Source organism: Petaurus breviceps, unplaced genomic scaffold (genome assembly GCF_028583685.1).
Source record: "Petaurus breviceps papuanus isolate PSGF00001 unplaced genomic scaffold, PetGlider_PUasm1.0 90601, whole genome shotgun sequence".
NCBI classification, from domain to species: domain Eukaryota; kingdom Metazoa; phylum Chordata; class Mammalia; order Diprotodontia; family Petauridae; genus Petaurus; species Petaurus breviceps.
Genome location: NW_027187282.1, coordinates 3,917,246 through 3,930,399, shown reverse-complemented (window position 1 = coordinate 3,930,399; position 13,154 = coordinate 3,917,246). Strand labels below are relative to the sequence as shown.

Sequence of the window (13,154 nt, the reverse complement as noted above, 5' to 3'; positions counted from 1 at the left end):
CTGCCACGTGCTCACAGTCTGTGGGAGCTGGCACAAGGAGACCAAGGCTTCTGGCTCGCTGGGCCTCCTGGCTGAGGCTCACACTATGTCATGGTGAGGGCTTGGCCTGGGTCAGCCTAGGCAGGATGTGCAGGGGCCTCAGCTCTCTTCCCTTCCTACCCACTACAGTGGCAGTACCACCATCACTGTAACAGGAACCCACCTGCTGACAGTCCAGGAACCCCGAGTTCGAGCCAAGTACCGTGGCATTGAGACAATCAATGTAAGTTGAATATGCCTCCCTCCCCCAAACCCCTTTTTCCCTTTTCTCCCTGCTCCCCACTTACTTTCTCCTTTTCCATCTCCCTCAGACCTGCCGAGTGCTCAATGACACTGTCATGCTGTGCAAGGCCCCTGGCATCTTCTATGGGCATTCTCACCCTCCCTCTGAAGGAGAGCATCCAGATGAGTTTGGCTTCCTAATGGATCATGTGCAGGCTACTCGGACTCTGGACCACTCAGCCTTCACCTACTACCCCAACCCCACCTTTGAGCCCCTTGGCCCCACTGGCGTCTTGGACATCAAGCCAGGCTCCCATATCATTCTCAAGGTGTTGGGGGAATGGCAGGCCCTGGGAAGGCATGACAGGAGCCAGGGAGGATGCTAGCTAGGGAGCCAGGGCACTGGCTGGCATGGGCCCACCTGGGCCACCCAAGTGTGACTCTGGCCTGTCTTTGTCTCCCCTTCCTGTCCACAGGGAAAGAACCTCATTCCAGTGGCATCAGGCAGCTCCCGGCTCAACTACACTGTGCTGATTGGGGGCCAGCCATGTGCACTCACCGTCTCTGACACTCAGCTTCTCTGTGATTCTCCGACCCAGACTGGCAAGCAGCCTGTCATGGTATGGGCATGGAGCAGGGGGTAGGGAGGGTGGAAGAGACTAGATCTTTATCGGGCATGAAGGAAGGGCCATGGAGTCTGGCTAGGCCTTGCTTTTCTCTGGCAGATCCTGGTGGGGGGCCTGGAGTTCTGGCCAGGGACACTGCACATCTATGCAGAGCGGGCGCTGACCCTCCCAGCCATGGCTGGCCTGGGAGCAGGTGGTGGGCTGCTGCTTCTTGCCATCGGGGCCGTCCTCATTGCCTACAAACGCAAGACCCGAGATGCTGACCGGACCCTCAAGCGGCTGCAGTTACAGATGGACAATCTGGAGTCTCGAGTGGCCCTGGAGTGCAAGGAAGGTATCAGACGTCAGACTGTGCGGAGGGAGGGTTGGTGCTGTGGGAGATGGGGCCAGAGAGATTGGCATCTTCTCGGGGAGGCCTCTAGCCAAGGCCCTCTGGCTTGGCCCCTGTCCTTTTCCTTGCTTGGGTCTGTTTGGGCCCTTGTGCATTTCTTTCTTCATTTCCCCCTAGCCTTTGCTGAGCTTCAGACAGATATCAATGAATTGACCAATAATATGGATGGGGTCAAGATTCCCTTCCTTGATTATAAAACCTACGCCATGAGAGTGTTGTTCCCTGGAATTGAAGAGCACCCTGTGCTCAAAGAATTGGATGTGAGTCATTCTTGGGACAAAGCACTGAGGTCCTGCCCACCCCCCAGTCCTGCCCACCCCCCAGTCCTACCCATTGGGCCCCTTCTGTCACCCCCAATCCTGTCCATTGGTCCCCTTCTGTCCCTTCACACCCCAGTCCTGCCCATTGGTCCCCTTCTATCCCCTCCCCACTCTAATCCTGCCCACCCCTCATTCCCATCCTGTTCCCTTTCCATTTTCCTCAGACCCCTCCCAACATGGAGAAAGCACTACACCTGTTTGGGCAGCTGCTGCACAGCCGTGCCTTTGTACTGACCTTCATCCACACCCTGGAGGCCCAGAGGAGCTTCTCAATGCGAGACCGAGGCAACGTGGCCTCCCTCACCATGGTGGCACTGCAGGGCCGAATGGACTATGCCACTGGCCTCCTCAAGCAGCTGCTGTCTGATCTCATTGAGAAGAACCTGGAGAGCAAGAACCACCCAAAGCTGCTGCTGCGGAGGTAGGTGCCCACTTACTGCTGTTACCTCAGGGGTGTCTGCTCGCCTCCCTCCCCCCTTGTCTGGGTGCCTCTTGTGGATTTGGGGGCCCTTGTCTCGGACGTTCACTCCACGTGCACCTTCTACTGAACTCTTTCCTTTCTCTTTGCCTCATGGAATCTCCTAGGACAGAATCAGTAGCAGAAAAGATGCTAACCAACTGGTTCACATTCCTGCTGCACCGCTTCCTAAAGGTGAGCAGACCTCTGAAGGCCCAGGGGTCTGAGGGAAGGGAGACTCTGGGCTTGCCCTGTCCTAGAAGGTCCCCAACAGGCCTGGGCCTTCATTTAGCAGCATTGCTTAGCTGGGCTCCTGCTCCCCAAGAGCCCAGGAAGCTCCTAGGGAGTGTCCTGTGGAGCTCACCGAACCTCTCCCTGGACCAGGAGTGTGCAGGGGAACCCCTCTTCATGCTCTTCTGCGCCATCAAGCAGCAGATGGAGAAAGGACCCATTGATGCCATCACAGGGGAGGCGCGCTATTCCCTTAGTGAGGACAAGCTCATTCGCCAGCAGATTGACTACAAGATGCTGGTGAGGGCCAAGGCTGTCAACCATTTGAAAGGGGAGAGGCACAGACAGCCCATGTTTGCTAGGAGAGCCTTTTGGGGGGCAGGGGTGGGGGTGGGGGAGGAAGAAGAAAAGGTACCATCATGGGCAGCTTTCCAGAGCCTCCTCCTGCCACCTTCCTCCTTCCTTCCCAGACCCTGCACTGTGTTTGTCCTGAGAGTGAAGGCAACGTAGAGGTTCCTGTGAAAGTCCTCAACTGTGACACCATCACTCAGGCCAAGGACAAGCTGCTGGACACCGTGTACAAGGGCATTCCTTACTCCCAGCGCCCCAAAGCAGATGACATGGACTTAGGTAGCTGCTGGCAAGGCCAGAGCCAACTCTCCTTGGCTGTCCCTCTCCCAGCACCCCCTGCCCCAAGTCGGGCACTCAGGCGCATGCACATGCAGAGAGCCCTGGACTGAAAGTCAGCAGTGGAAAGCTAGCTAGGTGGCACCAAAGTGGAGAGAGCACTAGGCCTGGACTTGGGGAGATCTGAGTTCAAATGTGGCCTCAGACAGCTACTAGCTGTATGACCTTGGACAAGTCACTGAGCCTCTGTCTGTTTCAGTTTCCTCCTCTGTAAAATGGGCTCATAAGAGCAGCTACTTCCCAGGTTTGTGGTGCCAATCCAATAAGAAAATATTTGTAAAGTGCTTAGCACAGTGCCTGTCACATGATAAGCACTCACATATTCATGTGAGCTATTGTAAGAATTCTTATTAACCATTCTGTTGTGTGACTTTGGGCAGGCCACTCTCCCTTTGTGGCTTCAGTTTCCTCACGTACCCAACATATGTTTGCTGTGTCCATCTGTCTGCTGACCCTTCAGATTTTGGATGCTGGCTTTGGGAGGGCTTCAGGGGGGTCCCAGAGTCATGGGCCAAGTTCTCCCTGTCCTCCATTCAGCTGTATCCCTCCTCCCTCTAGAATGGCGTCAGGGTCGGGTGACCCGGATCATTTTGCAGGATGAGGATGTTACAACCAAGATTGAGTGTGACTGGAAAAGACTCAACTCCTTGGCACATTACCAGGTGGGGATAGCATCTTGCTGTTTGGCTTCGTGTTCCTGTGAGCTTTGGCATGGCCCTTTGCCCTCTCTCTCTTTTATTTCCTCTGTCCCATCTCCCTTCAGTGCTTTCTTCCCAGTTGGGAAGCCCCCTCCCCACCTTTATGACCCCAGCTTCCTCTTCTCCTTTGATACAGTTCAAGGGTCAGAGGATCTGGGTTCAGATCCTACTTCTGCCCCTTACCACTTGTACATGACCTTGAGCAAGTCACTTCCCTTCCCTGGACCTCAGTTTCCTCTTGTGTAAAAGGAGGGGGTTGAACTAGGTGGCCTCCAAGGGCCCTTCTAGGTCTATGATGCTCCTGTCCTTGCTCCTTTCTCAGGTGACAGATGGCTCCTCAGTTGCACTGGTGCCCAAGCAAGTGTCTGCCTACAATATTGCTAACTCCTTCACCTTCACCCGTTCCCTCAGCCGCTATGGTGAGCAGGGGTCACCAGTAGAGGCCTTCATTGGACCTGACCTCTCTGTCAGAAGTTCCTCTCCCCCTTCAGCTGTCAAGTATCAGAACTGGCTGTTGGCCTCTGAGGCCTCAGTCACATGATGGGAAAGAGAGGGAGAGGGAGGGATAGACAAAGAGGAACTGAGAGATTGAGCTTGATTGTGCAGGGGCATATCTGTAAAACTGGTACCTAAATGGGTCAGGGATCCCAGAGCAGGAAGAGATCCCTGGAGCTTGGCATCTCTACTCAGGGAAAGCCAGCTCCCTTTGAGCCTGGAGCTGGACTGGTGTTGGAGAAAGAACTCTGTGCCTGACTGTTTACCTCCCATTCTAAGATAAAAGCCTTGCCATTAGAGGGGACTGTGGCCTGGCCACATGTATTTTCCAACATAGATGATGGGTTGGTTTTGCTTTTTTCTTCTTGAGAGAAAGAAAGTATTTCATATGTGGCAAAAGCTTTAATAGCTAAAAACAGACTTAAGATTTTGGGGACACTTTAGATTTAGAGAGGAAGGTGATTTCAAACTCAAAGATGTCTCCGTCAGCACTGGGGCCCCTCCAAAGGTCCACATGGCACTCTCTCAAGTGCTCATTGCCCCTCTCTTCTCCACCACTCCCCTACAGAAAGCCTACTTCGAACCTCTAGTAGTCCAGACAGTCTCCGCTCTCGGGCACCCATGATCACACCTGACCAGGAGACAGGCACAAAGTTGTGGCACCTGGTCAAAAACCATGACCATGCCGATCACAGAGAGGGTGACCGAGGCAGCAAGATGGTATCTGAGATCTACCTGACTCGGCTGCTGGCAACCAAGGTCAGTCGGTGGGCGCTGGGCAGGGTTGAATTAAGCTACCACTATGGGCTGGGATTTTATCAGCTCCAGATTCCTTCACTTCCTCCTGTCAGTAGTGGCCTTAGTTTCCTCAGCTGCCATAACATGTGCCATAACAGACCAGTCCATTCTATCCCCAGGCCTAAGACTGAAGGAATCCCCCTAGTCACACCATCAAAGCTGTTGCCCCCCAAAGAGCCTTCCAAAGGCTAGAGTCAGCTGCCTCCCCAGAGAAAGAGTTTGCTAGGCATCAGAAGTAGTACTTTCATGTCTAGCAGAGAGCAGCATTGGCTCTGGCAGATTAGTCTCAGCACACATTTGATTTTCTCCCTGGTTATTTCAACCAAAGACCCAATCTTAGATGGTAGTGACTTGGGCCTCTGGATGTTTGTAGGCATGTCACTTGGCAATGTTGCTGTTCGGGGACTCCCTTTTCAGTAATACTGGACAAAAATAGTGACAGTAGAGTGGCGGCAATGGCCAGGATCCCTGGCTTCTGTTTTGATCCCAGACAAGCCCCTTCCCCTGTCTGGGCCTTTGTTTCCTCCTGTAGAGAAGGGCTTTGGTTGAGATAAAACTTAAGGGCCCTTCCAGCTCTTTGCCATGGCCCCAGCCCTCTGGGGGCCTCCTCTTCTCTCCCCCTTGTGGGCACATATCCTGTGCTGTTCTCCCCAGGGCACCCTGCAGAAGTTCGTTGATGACCTCTTTGAGACAGTGTTCAGCACCGCCCACCGGGGCTCAGCCCTGCCACTCGCCATCAAGTACATGTTTGACTTCCTGGATGAGCAGGCCGACCGGCAGCAGATCGCAGACCCTGACGTGCGACACACTTGGAAGAGCAATTGGTATCTGCCTGTCCTGCAGGCCTCACCTCCAGGCCTAGCTGAGGGGGAGCTGGAAGAGGGGCCAGGCATAGTCAGCTCCAACATGGGATTCTTCCTATAAATGCTCAGTCTTTACCGGCCAGCTGATACTGCTTTTCTGGGAGATGGCAGTGTCTCCTGGGCTTAGTAATGCTCAGGACCTTTGGGCAGCCTGGCAGCTTGTTCTAGCTCTCGGTACCACTTTGCCTCTCCCAGAGTTACCCTACTGTGCCCAGTGAGAGTATCCCTGGAAGGGCCATGTGTTCATGGGAGTTCTCTGAATGTCTGAAGTGTTTGACATGGAGTAAGGAGCTGCTGTGGATCTAACGATCCTGAGTACAGCAGGAATGCCTTCCAGAGACCACATCCTCCTCTTCTGTTTAAAGAAATCACAGTGTTTACATACTGGGTTTGCTAGAAACCCGGAGCACTTGGGTCAGCTAGGTGGTGCAGTGAATAGAGCACTGTCTCTGGAGTCAGAGAACCTGAGTTCAAATCCTGCCTCAGACACTTAACACTTACCAGCCCTGTGACCTTGGGCAAGTCACTTAATCCCAATTGCCTTGCCTTTCCCCTTCAAAACAAACAAACAAACAAAACCCCAGGGACACCTGTAATGAAATCAACTCTGCTTTATTCATGGACTTGGCAGTTCTTTGTAACATGTTATGACTTAGCCCTGAAAGTTTTTCAGAGATGAAGAGGGAGGGGAAGTGGCACAAGCAAAGGTTTGAAGGCTGGAAATGAGCCTAGCATTTGTGGGAGGGCTAGAGAAAAGGCTGACTTGACCAGAACTGAAAGGGCTTTAAGGCACATTTTGAAATCAGCTGTATAGTTATTTTGATCCTGGAGGGCAGAACTCAGGAAAAGTGTTTGTTTGAATTCCCCTGCCCTACTACACTAGAAAGAACTAGAATACTTAATCCCCCTCCCAGCTCCCCCCAAAAAAGCTGAGAGGTATGGGGGTACATTCTTTGGCCTGGCATCTGCACTAAAGCTTTAGTGGGGGACCCAGCATGAAGAAGTAAGTCAGGAGAATGTGAACCAGGAGAGCCAGCTGGGGAAACCATGATGCTGGGGGGAAGGGAGAGAGAGGTATGTGGTGGGAGGATTGGGAGGGCCAGCCAGCTAGACTCTGCTCTCACTGGAGTCCTTGGGAACTCTCTGCCAGCCTCCCTCTCCGCTTCTGGGTGAATGTCCTCAAGAACCCGCAGTTTGTGTTCGACATTCACAAGAACAGTATCACGGATGCCTGCCTGTCGGTGGTGGCCCAGACGTTCATGGACTCGTGTTCCACCTCTGAGCACCGGCTGGGCAAGGATTCACCCTCCAATAAGCTCCTCTATGCCAAGGATATCCCCAACTACAAGACCTGGGTGGAGAGGTGGGCACTGTGTCCAGCAGGCTTGTTGGAGGCTCCAAGTTGGGTACCAGGGGCAGGAGAAGCTTGCCAGCTGCTTTCCACCCTGGCAACATTAGTGGGCAGCAGGTACCAGGGGAAGGTGGTCTTAATGCTGCTTTAGCTCATTATGGAAGGAGAGCAGGAAAGGGGGCAGCCCTGTGCCTCTAACTGGTCTAGGGGAGGGAAAAATGGGATAGGTAGGGAATCGGTTCCCATTTATTGAGCACCTACTATTTGTACTCCTGGCCTCACTTGGGGACTTTCTAATCCAGCTGAGATCTGATGATTTATAAAGCAGCATCCACCAATCACCCAGTGAATGGCACAGAGAACATAGAGAGGGAGGAGCAAGGCCTGTTCTGGGCCCCAAAATCCAGGTAGGGTTGGAACAGAGAGAACAGTATGAGCAAAGGTATATGCCTGTAACAGGGCTCTCAGAGGGTAGAGAAGGGTGGGATGGGAGAAGGTGCCTTCAGTGATGGAGACATGGGAAGTGATGTTGTTGCCCTCCCTGCCCCGTTCAGGAAGTGAATCCCCTTTTCCCTTCCTTCATGATCTCCACCCTGACAGGTACTATCGAGATATTTCAAAGATGGCATCGATCAGTGACCAAGATATGGATGCCTACCTCGTGGAACAGTCCCGCCTCCATGCCAATGACTTCAACACCCTCAGTGCCCTCAGCGAACTCTACTTCTACATCAACAAGTATCAGGAAGAGGTGGGCACTCTTCACTGCCCCCACCCCCTATCCCCCATCCTTTACCCTTGAACAAGAGGTTTCAGGCCTTCAGTCCCAGCTCTGTGTTCTCAGAATTCTTCAGAAACTCCAGTCTCCCCATCTTCATTGTGACCTGCTTATTTAAGAGCTGCTGGGCCCAAGCTGGGTTATGGGGCAGCTTGAGGTTGTGGCCCAGCATCAGTGAAAACCCAGACCCTGCCCCAGGGAGCACCAAAGCATGTAGCAAAGGGGCTGATGATTGGTATAGATAGGGAGGCCTGGGCCCTGAAGGGACAGGATAGGTGGAAAGCATCCAGGTAGAAGGATGGCCAAGAAAGGTGCAGAAACTGGAAGGGCTTGGCACATAGCTGGGGTGAAGGATCCACATTGGGAGCAGAGAGGACAAACTTTGCATTTGGGTACTGTTATCAGAGAGAAGTCACAGAAGAGTAGTTGAGGCTTGGTGCCTGGCTCAGGGCAGGAGAGACACAGGAGTCTCCTGAGGGAGTGGAGGAGTCCCTTCCTACCTTGCCTCCCCATCCCACACTGCCAAGGTTGGTTGGGCAGGTGGCCTTTCCCATGGGTAGCCCTTATACCTCACTGAATGTATGTCATGTGCCTTGGCCCAGCTGCTGTCTGTCCCTGGCCACCCCTGAGCCTGATAGGCCCGGAGGACAGACAGCTTTCACAGAAGTGGGTAGTTGGGAGGCAGGGGGAAAGAGGGGAGAATGTGGGACAGGGGAGGGGCCTAGGGTCTCATAAGTGGACATTTGGGCATCAGAGGCAAGTCTGCTCAATTTCCAAGAGGCAGTTAGGTAGGTGGTGCAGTGGATGGAGCCCTGGGCCTGGGGTCAGGAAGATCGGAGTTCAAACCTGATCTCCAGCATGTGTTAGCTCTGTGACCCTGGACAAGTCACTTCACCTCTGCCTCAGTTGCCTCATCCATAGAATGGGAATAAATAATAGCATCTACCTTGCAGGGTTGTTGGCAGGATCAAATGAGATAATACTTGTAAAAATACTTAACAGTGCCTGGCATACAGTAGGTGTTTAATAAGAGCCAAGATTGCCAAGGGATAGTGTGGGGAGAGGAGAGCAGAGCATGCCCAGGGTGGCTTGGGAAGGAAATCATGACAAGGGTATCCCAAAGAAGCCAGGGAAGGGGCTACTGCTTTAGGGGAGCAGGAGGCCCCCTCTAACAGGCATGGAGCAGGAGGGCCAGGCCTCAAGTGAGTGGGCCTTGATTGAGCAAGGATGAGGGGAGGTTATAGAGCTTTAAAGACCCCTGGACGGAAAAGGATGGAACAGTTGCTTGCAAAAGGTAGCTGCTTGGGCCTGCTGCCAGGCCTTCCCTCACCAGGCCTTGTCTGCCCCACAGATCCTCACTGCCCTGGACCGAGATGTTGGCTGCCGGAAGCAGAAGCTGCGCGTCAAGTTGGAGCAGGTCATCAGCTTGGTGTCCAGCAACAGCTGAGGACGAGGGGCTGGGGAGGGGGACCCAGCAACCCACCCTCCCTTCTCTCTGCTTTCTCCCCCCACAGCCCGTCACCCTTCTCAACTCCCCACAGACACAGCCAGGAAGGGAGGGGGCCTTTATCTCTACATACCACCAGGGGAGACTACAGATAGACAGGCCTCCCCTCACCCCCAATAGAGGTAGAAAGGAGAGACAGGCTGGGCATATCTGGGTAGACCTGCACAACCCCCCCCCCATAGAAACCAAAGGGGGGCAGTGTCTTAACTCTGGCCTCATGGAGGGGAGGGTCTTTACTTAGTGCCTTTCTTTTTTTGGGGGTGGAGGGCCAACACTACTCAGTCAGGCCCCCCATGGCCAATAACAGCAATACCCCCAGAGATGGACCCCCAGTTCTCCCACCTCCCTCTAAGCTCTGATCTCTGCCCTACCCCCTTTGTGTGTACTGTCCCAGGTGTTCAACAGAACCTATCCTCAATCTGTATTTATAACTCCCCCCACTCTCCCCAAAGCCCTGACTTGGCCTATTTATTTAATTTTAATACCCCCCCCCATTTCTGTAAATATTCTTCCTGCCTAAGGGTGGCTAGTGCTGTACCCTGTGGAGATGCCCAGCCAGGGGCCATGGCCCCCCATTTCTTCCCTTTCCTTGAACCTGTTCTCAGGCCCTCTTGGCCCCTCTTGCTTTGTTCCTGGGACTGTCACCTCAGGAGCCACTGTTTGTATACGTGTGCGCACGTATATGGTAGGCTCATGTAGCCTCTTACCAGTCTGGAAGGTGGTAGCAAGGGCCCTGGCTGTCCTGGAATGGGAGTGGGAAGACCTTGGACCCAATACTTTTCCTCAGGGCCTGAGTTTCCTCTTCTTTAAAATCAAGGGATTTAGTAGACGGCCTTTCAGGGCCCTCCCAGCTCTACCAGCCTAGTTGGACAAACCCTTCCTCCACATCCCAGTCTGTGCCAGGCAGTCATCCTCCTCTCTGCACCCAGCAAAGCAATAACAAGGTTTTACATGGTGCCAGTGACCCTTGTCCCCACTTCTGTGGGCCCAGGGCTAGTGCCACCTTTCCCTCACAGTGGCAGTGCCTTTCACCTGCCTTCAGAAGCCTGCCGGTGCCCCACACAATAGCTTCTCCAGACATCCCTGCATATTCCCATCCCTGGCTGGGGAAAGAGAGACGTGGACACCTGGGCTGGGAGAGAAGCTTGTCATCTTCTAGAGGCCGTGCCTTATTCCTTAATTTATTCTGTACACTGCCCCAAAGTGTAGACATTTTCTGTACAAAGCCAAGCAACTGGCCTGCCCTGTAAATAAGTGTCTGTACCCCACAGTCTGGTCGTCCTTTGTCTCTTCTTCTTCACCTCCCCTGTTCCTGGTCGCATGAGCTTTTTATTTTTTCGTTTTGTGATTATTTTCTTTTGCTAATTAAAATGCCTGGAAAAGAAGTGGCTTTTAACCCTGCTGATTTAAGGGGCAGTTTGCCCCCTTTCATCCATGCCTTCTGGGAACCTGTGGGTGCAGCTTTTGGGGTTAGTATAAGACCATGGAGGACCCTAGATTACAGCAAGATGTTTAGGGGGCTCTCGGGGAAAAAGGCCCATTGAAACCAGGTATAAATAAGCTAGGCCAGGATTAATAATTGAGGGGTCTTCCCTTTTAACCAGGGGTGGATCCGAAGAAAGCAATCCAGACTAGGGGTAAGGCTCCTCATGCGATAGGTGCTTAATAAAGATGTGTTGAGGAGAAAGCTGCTGGAAGCAAAGGAAGAAGCCAATTAATTGGGGGGGGGGGGGGCGGAAGTGGCTTCAGGAATTCTGCAAAGCCATTGGCCACCTCTGTCCATTATTTCTTCATCCATTGTGGCAGGAGGTACCATGATGCTAAAAGACCGCTGTCTCCCTTATCCCTACCTTTCAATTTTTATGGTCTGTTACAGAGCCTTCAAGGGTGGGATCTGCCCTGAGTGATTTTTTTTTACTTTCTTTTTTCAGTAATAAAGTACTGTCATGTTGAAAGCCTGTTTTATTACTACTGAGGCCCTCTCCTTTTTGGGGGGGGGTGTTCCTGTTGAGGCCAGCCCCATTTCAGTCCTGCATGCAGCCTGGAGACCTCCCAACCTGATTCAGTGGTAGCCAGGCAGCCTCCATTCTGGCCCACACCAGTTGCCTGGTCACGGTGCTGCTTCTGCCCAGAAACCTCTATCCTGCAGTCTGGGAGGTAGCTTTGGTACACGTAAAGCTATCCTTGCAATTCCAGATGGAACCACCTTGGCCACAGTGCCTCAGATTGTGTACTACCAGTAAGATACCATCATTATCCCAGAAATTAAAAGGAGCAGCTTCTGAGCACAATGCTTTCTGTGATGAGATGAAGGTAACAAATGAGTGTCAATGGGCCCGGCAGGACATAGCAAAGAACAGATAGTCAATAAACATTAAACACCTACTATGTGCTATGAGACTCAAAAGATAGTGCCAGCCCCCAAAGAGCTCAATCTAATGCATTCAACAAAGGGAAGGGTCTCAAATTCAAGATGGGGAAATGCTTCTTGTAGAAGGTGGGGTTTTAGCTGGTACTTGAAGGAACTCAGGAGGTGAACATGGGGGAAAAGCAGGCAAAATTCCCAAAGGCTAATGATAGAATTTTTAAATTAATTTTTTTAAGGTTATTGAATTTTTTAAAATCCAATTTTATTTTCAGTTTATAATTCTCCACCCCTTTGCCCCCCCAACTGAGAGGGCAAGAAAAACAAAACCTGATACAAATATGGAATGTCTTTCAAAAAACAAATTACCACATTAGCCATGCTGCCCCAAAAAAGGGAAGGGGCAGGGGGAAGAAAGGTAAATATGCTTCGATCTGTCCTTGGAGACCATCACTTCTGTATCTAGAGATGGGCGGCATATTTCATCATGAATCTTTAAGAACTTAGTGTTTGTTATTTAATTGTTGTCTGACACTCTGTGATCCCATTTGCATTTTTGTTGGCAAAGATACTGGAGTGGTTTGCCATTTCCTTCTCCAGATCATTTTACACATGAGGAAACTGAGGCAAGCAGGGTGAAGTGACTTACCCAAGGTCACACAGGGTCTGAGGCCAGATTTGAACTCAAGTAAACTAGTCTTCCTGACTCCAGGCCCTGCACTGTATCCACTATAGCGCTACTGAGCTTTACAATATTTTTTAACTTTGTATAAATCACTGCTTGCTTTATTTCGCATCAGCTCATAAAAATCTTCCCAGTTTTTAAAAAAAATCCTCTTTTCACTATTTCTTACAGAACAATAGTATTCCATCACCTACATATTCCATAACTTGTTCAACTATTCTCCAAATGATGAGCTTCACTTTCCAGTTCTTACCCACCATGAAAAGAAATGTTATAAATATTTTTTGTACAAATGGGCCCTTTTCCTCTTTCTTTGATCTCTCTGGGGGCATGGACCTAGCAGTGGGATTACTGGGTTAAAGGGTAGGCACAATTTAATAGATTTTTTAGGCATAGCATATGCCTAAATTTAGCAATGCATAGGAAAGTTTTGCTTTCCAGAATGGTCAGATCAGTTCACAGTTCAACCAACAACCTGTTGTCCCACAGCCCTTCCAGCATTTGTCATTTTTCTTTTTTTTCCTGTCAATTTAGCCAATATGATGGGTGTGAGGTGATATCTCACAATTGTTTTAATGTGCATTTATCTAGTTATTAGTGATTTTGAGCATTCTTTTTTAAAAAAATGTTTTTTGTTGATG

The 13,154-nt window shown here is 51.4% G+C and overlaps 1 protein-coding gene across 2 annotated transcripts in view; it reads left to right on the top strand.

The window, feature by feature from the left end:
* The window catches only part of PLXNA3 (plexin A3), a 29,867-nt gene extending 18,449 nt beyond the window's left edge, over positions 1–11,418 (top strand). Inside the window, exons 18-33 of one of the 2 annotated variants that reach the window (XM_069063772.1) lie at positions 169–262; positions 351–590; positions 738–881; positions 987–1,221; positions 1,396–1,538; positions 1,763–2,019; positions 2,184–2,250; positions 2,440–2,586; positions 2,757–2,916; positions 3,532–3,635; positions 3,994–4,090; positions 4,735–4,925; positions 5,619–5,788; positions 6,978–7,190; positions 7,779–7,929; positions 9,308–11,418. In XM_069063772.1, the coding sequence (XP_068919873.1) occupies positions 169–262; positions 351–590; positions 738–881; positions 987–1,221; positions 1,396–1,538; positions 1,763–2,019; positions 2,184–2,250; positions 2,440–2,586; positions 2,757–2,916; positions 3,532–3,635; positions 3,994–4,090; positions 4,735–4,925; positions 5,619–5,788; positions 6,978–7,190; positions 7,779–7,929; positions 9,308–9,403 (2,509 nt within the window). In that variant the 3' untranslated portion in view covers positions 9,404–11,418. The remainder of the gene's footprint in view (positions 1–168; positions 263–350; positions 591–737; positions 882–986; positions 1,222–1,395; positions 1,539–1,762; positions 2,020–2,183; positions 2,251–2,439; positions 2,587–2,756; positions 2,917–3,531; positions 3,636–3,993; positions 4,091–4,734; positions 4,926–5,618; positions 5,789–6,977; positions 7,191–7,778; positions 7,930–9,307) is intronic. The other variant, XM_069063773.1, reaches the window with a different exon arrangement.
* The last annotated feature ends 1,736 nt before the right edge of the window (positions 11,419–13,154 follow it).